Source organism: Mercurialis annua, linkage group LG1-X, assembly GCF_937616625.2.
Source record: "Mercurialis annua linkage group LG1-X, ddMerAnnu1.2, whole genome shotgun sequence".
NCBI classification, from domain to species: domain Eukaryota; kingdom Viridiplantae; phylum Streptophyta; class Magnoliopsida; order Malpighiales; family Euphorbiaceae; genus Mercurialis; species Mercurialis annua.
In genome coordinates, this window is record NC_065570.1 from 50,634,073 (window position 1) to 50,640,847 (window position 6,775).

General features: G+C 26.8%; 1 protein-coding gene across 1 annotated transcript; it reads left to right on the plus strand.

Annotated features, from left to right (window-relative positions):
* The first annotated feature begins 1,099 nt into the window (after positions 1–1,099).
* On the plus strand, positions 1,100–6,568 carry LOC126664551 (L-ascorbate peroxidase, cytosolic-like). Its single transcript, XM_050356994.1, has 10 exons — positions 1,100–1,190; positions 1,300–1,434; positions 2,696–2,870; positions 2,957–3,022; positions 4,583–4,631; positions 4,726–4,808; positions 5,373–5,452; positions 5,552–5,654; positions 6,126–6,184; positions 6,329–6,568. The coding sequence occupies exons 2-10, from the start codon at positions 1,316–1,318 to the stop codon at positions 6,366–6,368; spliced, it is 774 nt and encodes a 257-aa protein (XP_050212951.1). The 5' UTR covers positions 1,100–1,190; positions 1,300–1,315; the 3' UTR covers positions 6,369–6,568.
* The last annotated feature ends 207 nt before the right edge of the window (positions 6,569–6,775 follow it).

The window sequence follows — 6,775 nt, forward strand, 5'->3', positions numbered from 1 at the left end:
GAAATGTGCACATGTGGATCTGTTCTTCAAACAAACGAAGAACAGACCCATGAGTCACCGCCGCCGCCACTGATTCCCTCTGTCGTTGCTGCTGCTCCTGCTCCGTCGATGGATCGATGACTCATTTTTTTTATATAATTTGTTTGTTTGATTTTGAGTTTAATTTTAATTTTGGATTTTGATTTTAAATTCTTAGTTTGGATGGTTTGTTTATTTGATTTTAACAGTAATGGTGGTGTTTACTGTTTAAGTAGAGTTTAATTGTAGTATTTATTGTTTAATTAGGATTTAATTAGGTTTATCTATATTTAATTAGTCTAATTAGGAAAAAGGGCAGAAAAGGTCACTGTTTTTTATAATTGGATTTTTAATTAATTAGGATTAATTAGAATTATAATTAAAAATTAATTAAGATTAGTTGGAGTTAATTAGATTTACTTATAGTTAATTTTTTAGATTATGTAATCTTATTATCTTTTTTGGTTAAAAGGGTGAAACCGATCCGGCTTTGTCAAGTTCTGGGGTGAGTTGATCCGGTGTTACGAGATTGGGCTTATTTAATATTTCATGTCAAGTTCAGGGGGTAAATTGATCTTTTACTCAAATAGAGAAACACAAACACATGAGATCACTTGGAAAGAAACAAAAGTTTGAAAAAATAATTTAAAATCTGCGAATTTGAAGTATGCATACATTAGTTTAGTAAGACGATAAAAATATAAAAAGTTAAAAAAAATAGTACTTTCTATTTATAAAGCACTTAAGTTATTAAATTTTATAATAATAATATTTTCTATTTATATATGTATATCAAAAATTCAATTTGAAAGATTAATTGGACTTTAATTTTTTTAATTTATTAACAAACACTAAAATTGAATGAAAAAACTAAGTAATTATCAGAGATAAATATGGATGATCGTATTATTTGATTATTTTAAATGACGAAAGTGTGAATTGTATCCTATGTAGGAATGTAGGAAATTCGCGAGTAGTTTCCTCAATAAAATATTACTAAACATTTACGAGTCACATGGTACCTAAAGTAGATCTAGTATATTTTAAAAAATAATAATTAAATAACTGCCTGCAAATTGAAGTATTCCCTTTTCATGCCATTATATATAGTTTAGTATATCTTTCGTTTTACTTCATCATTTCAAAGCCTGCTGCTTATTGTTTTGTTTTTGGTCAGTTTTCAGGTCCTTTCAACTTTCAGTTTTGAAATGTGCTAACTAAATGCTTTCTTAATTAATTTAAAGTGTTATTTAGAATTTTTTTTGATTTTAATGCTTGCAGAACCAATCACAAGAAAATGACAAAGAATTATCCAAAAGTAAGCGATGAGTACGAGAATGCCATTAATAAAGTGAAGAGGAAGCTTAGAGGTTTAATAGCCCAGAAGCAGATGGCTCCGTTTATCCTACGTCTCGCGTATGTATTGTTCGCCCTTTGTGTATTTTTCAAGCAAAATGATTTTAATATAAATGATAAATATTTTTTTCTTAAAAACATTCTGTTTGACAATATAATTTGTGATAAATATATTTAACTTTCAAATTAGATTTATTTTTATGATTTATTTGTAGTTGAAGAATTGTGTTTGATTTCATAAATAGTTATATTATATAATTGATTTATTCTTTCAGTTTAGAAAGGGTTTTATGGATCTAAGATGAAGATTATACGCCTAAATATATTTATCACAAATTATAAAATTAACATATTAAATTGTTACGGTTTTTTCAGAATATTTTTGTTATTTTAGCTAAAAACACAAATAAATAAGAGGCAAAATATTCATATCTACTCACAAAAATATATTTTGTCTAATATATCATATTTTTAAAATCGTGATATATATTACCATATATCGTCTTTTTAAGCTTTTCTAAAGTATAACTTCAATCGATTTGGATCGCTGGTGGGACGTGAGTAGGCCTGTGCATCGGTCGGTTTCGGTCGGTTCGGTGAACCGAACCGAAAAAACAAAACCGAAATTAGGTATACATCGCCAACCGAACCGAAACTGAAGTTAGGTTTAAACCGAAATAAATCGAACCGAAAAATGTCGGTTCGGTTCGATTTAATTCGGTTAAACACCGATTTTTTTAACTTTTTTTTTGTTTTTTTTTATTTTAAATTTTTTTAAATTTATTGATTAGAAGTATTTTGTATGAGTTATTTGTATATTTTATCTATTAGAAAAAAATTATTAACGTATATATTAGCTATAAATAAAGACTAAAAATAAATAAATAAGTATATTAATTTTATTTAAAAAAAAATTATTATTCGGTTTTTTGGTCGGTTCGGTTTTTAGAAAGCCAAAACCGAACCAAAAACCGAATATCAAAGTTTCATATTATTAGAAACCGAACCAAACCGTTTTAACCAACAAACCGAACCAATATTGAAATTTCGGTTCGGTTCGGTTCGGTTTTTCGGTCGGTTCGGTTTTTGCACACCTAGACGAGATGCTACATACATCACGTAAGATTAATTGTATTCACATAGTTGTATAGTCTCACGTCACATCAAATTCAAACTTATTGTGCGTATAAATGGCAAATGGCGAAAAAAAATTAAAAACATAAAATTAGAGGTAGATATGAGTGTTTTATTTATATAAAATTTAGATTGTCTTTTTTACATGACAATTATTTATAGAAAGAAACGGTGTCGTTTTCTGCAGATGGCACTCTGCTGGAACATACGAAGTAGTAACTGATACTGGTGGTCCATTTGGAACTATAAGATTTCAAGCTGAATTGGCACATGCAGCAAATTCAGGGCTTGAAATTGCTGTTGGACTTCTTCAACCTCTTAAGGAGCAGTTTTCTATTCTCACTTATGCTGATTTCTATCAGGTGAATACTAATAACAATATCAATTTTGTTTGATTGTTCGGTATTTTTTAATTTAATTGGTTTTTGATTTAATATAATGATTGTAGCTTGCTGGTGTTGTTGCTGTTGAAATTACCGGTGGACCTGAAATCTCATTCCGTCCCGGAAGAGAGGTCAGTATTAATCTGCTTTTATATTTTTAAATTGATTGTAAGGACTATTTATATATGTATTAGCATTTGAGTACGTGCTCATGTTATACAAAATTAATAACTATTAAATTATTAAATATAATATTTTAATTTTTAAAATATTATTGTTAATAATTTCTTAGAAAACATTAAAAAATCAACCTTTTATATAACGATCGAATTATAATTTTATAGTATGTTTTGGTATAAACCAGAATCTAAAATTTTAAGAAATTTAAAAATAAACTATTAGTAGATAAAATAGTCAAATCTTTTACTATTTTTAAATTAGTTTAATATATTTATTTAAAAGTACAATAGATTTAAATTTTTGTTTAATTTTTTTATAAATTAGTCAAATATATATTATTTACCAAATATAATTCATGCATAATTTATTATCAAAGCCAATTTATATTCATCATTGTTTATTTACTTAATTCACAATTATACATCATTAGAATACTATTAGAAAAAATCAGACCGTTCAGTTGAAGCGATCGTTCGCATATCCGTTTCATAATAAAAAAATTGGAAAATATAATAATATATATAATTTATAGTTCAAAATACCAAACTACAGAAAAATAGTAAAAAGAACTTATTTTACATTATAAAAAAAATTTAAAAATAGAATTGAATTTATTACTTTTTATATAGTCAATCTACAAAGTTTCTAACTTTTATTAGTTCTTATCATCACCTGTACTAATTTCGTGTACTTTCAAAATTTCATGAATATTTACGTTAAAATCTTTTTCATTGTTAATATAACAATAACTACATTATGTATTTTTTGATCTAATTAATTTTATATATAATGACATTAATTATTTTAAAATATAAATGACATTAATTATTTTAAATATAAATGACATTGTACAAAAGTTTCATGTTATTATTTTATGCATGCGGCTTATTATATTGGTGACAATTATTTAAAAATGTTAAAAATCAGGTGTTTATCAAATGTACTACTTGATAAAATTTGTATGCGTTATAACCATTAGTAATTGAGAAAAAAATATTTATTTAATGTAAAATATTCATTAGATGAATATAATACAATTTTAATTTAATTTTTAAAATTTTTTTGATAAATTTTTAATTTTATTATACTTATAAATACAAATGTTGGCCTTTAACTTTGTTTTAATTAGTAGCTTTGACTATTTAATTAGCTATTATAAATTTAAGGATCAAAATAGATTTTTTTATTTATTGATTTAACAGTGTTAGAGACAGAGGTTATAATTCGATTTGTACCGAAAAATATTTTACTGTTTAATATATCCATTAATTGAAAGGTTGAGATTTTTTCAATTTCTTTTTCTAGTTTTTATATAGATTAAATATCTATTCTAGAATGTACAAATTAATGTTAAAATAGGAATTTATAGATCATAAAGATACAAGAGTTTATAAACTTATAAATAAAATTATTGACTACATTTAATCACTATTCAACCGGTTCAATTAATCGGTTTGATCCGATTTTTTTATGGTTGATTTATACTAACAATAACCATGTCATTATCCCAGGACAAGACTAGGGTACCTCCAGAAGGTCGCCTCCCTAACCCTACCCAAGGTTGGTTCATTAGTTCTACAATATTTTAATTGACTAAAAGATAATTTTAGCATATTTATAGTGTTTTAAACACATGAATTGTTTTTTTTTTCAGGAGCCGATCACTTGAGGGAAAAGTTTTACGCGATGGGTCTTAATGACCGTGATATTGTTGCTCTCTCCGGTGGCCATACCTTGGTTGGTTAAAAGCTTTTCAAATTTTCCTTGGTTTAGTTTTAAACAAAAGTAAAATCAAATCGAACTGATTTTTTAAAACACGTACAATAAATAAATCGAAGGGTTATTAGCATAAAACATATTTATTCTTTTATATTTTATATCAAATTGGTCCTTTAATTTTAATTTGTATCTGCTTAAGACTATTTTATTTTTATTCTGGACATCGGATTTGATCAATTTTAGATGACTAAATGTCATGGACCGGCTTTAGCACTTCCAATATTCTTACGCATAGATATTATTTTTAGCATAATTCAAGAATATTCACATAAATCATATGTCGCGTGTCCAAAACTAATTTAAATATCTTGAAACGTACTAAAAGATGTGTCCATATTAGCTTTTGAGTAACCTTAAAAATTAAAAATTTTGGTACCAATTTGAAACGACGTATAAAGATTTGGTGTCGTCTAAGTAATTAACCCTAGACCAAGCATAATATCTGTTTTTTTTTTAATTTGGTTCGGTTTTTACACGCTCTTACTTGTAATTTCTATTTGTTTGTGGAAATGATTGATGCAGGGTAGGTGTCATGAAGAGCGCTCTGGTTTTGAGGGTCCCTGGACTCATAACCCTCTCATCTTCGATAATTCTTATTTCAAGTAACTATAAACATTGTGTTTTCCATAATGTTGCTTGCATTTTATATGGTGATGGGCGAGTATGGTCATTGACGTTGGGCATTTTCTAAATTCTTATAGAGAGCTGTTGATCGGAGAGACCGAAGGACTCTTAAAATTGCCATCAGATTTAACTCTTCTTTCGGACCCTGTTTTTCGCGGGTTTGTCGAAAAATATGCTGCTGTGAGTATAATTACGGGCATCACTCAATTAACAGATTGAACCAAATTGACATTTTAGTTTCATTCAGTTTTCGATTAATTTAGTTTGATTATGATCCATTTTTTTTAATAATTTTGATTATCGTTTTGATTTTTAGCCTGAACGTTTATATTAACTAAACCATAGAATTAACCGACTTATTATATAAAATGTTATATTTGTAATTTTTCTGAAATTTAAAGTCTTATAATTTTCTTTTTATTTAATCAAAGATTAAGGCCAAAAATAACTTTTTTTTTATTATTATTGATATTAATGAAATCTGGTTATTTGATTAACTGAAATAACCAAACAAACCAAATAATCATCTCAAACCTAGCTAGCTATAGATGTCTTTATTTTTTAATCAAGAGATCAGGTGCCAAAATTCAAAAACAAATGTCTGAATATTTCTTATGCATATGGTTTTCATTTATATATTTTGCTATCCAGGATGAAGATGAATTTTTTGATGATTATGCTGAGGCACATGAGAAGCTTTCCGAGTTAGGGTAATTTTCATAACTCATATTTACGTATTTATTTTGATAATTCATGTTTACTTATTTAATTGACTTGTGTAACTTCATTTTTTGGCAATATATCTTTTGTAAATTGATGCTCATTCACCATATTTCATTTGATTTGATTTGCAGATTTCCAGACGACGAGTCTGACGATGAGTCTGACGACTAAGCATATTGGCTATCAAAGAACCCATGGTGTTAGGAATTCCAAAAAGTTCATTTATATTTTAAATGGTCGAAAATAAAAATTCGTATTAAATTATGAAGTACGTTGAAGTTTTTAATTTATTTGAAACACTCTATTTCTCATTGTGCTGGTATGATTAATTAACTTATAAAATAAAAAATCTCATTCAAATGTTTGTGATACTTTTTATTTAGTGAAAAGTCGGATTTTAGAAATCAAGAGTGCACTCGAACATCTCAACTAGATTGACACCCTCTTAGCGCACGAATCACGCTTCCAAAATTCCAAAAGCATCATAAATGATAAAAAAACCAAAAAAGTCATACAAGACGGAAAAAGAGATCACCAAAATCTATAAGAAATCTGCCTACTAAAATATCTTTGAATAA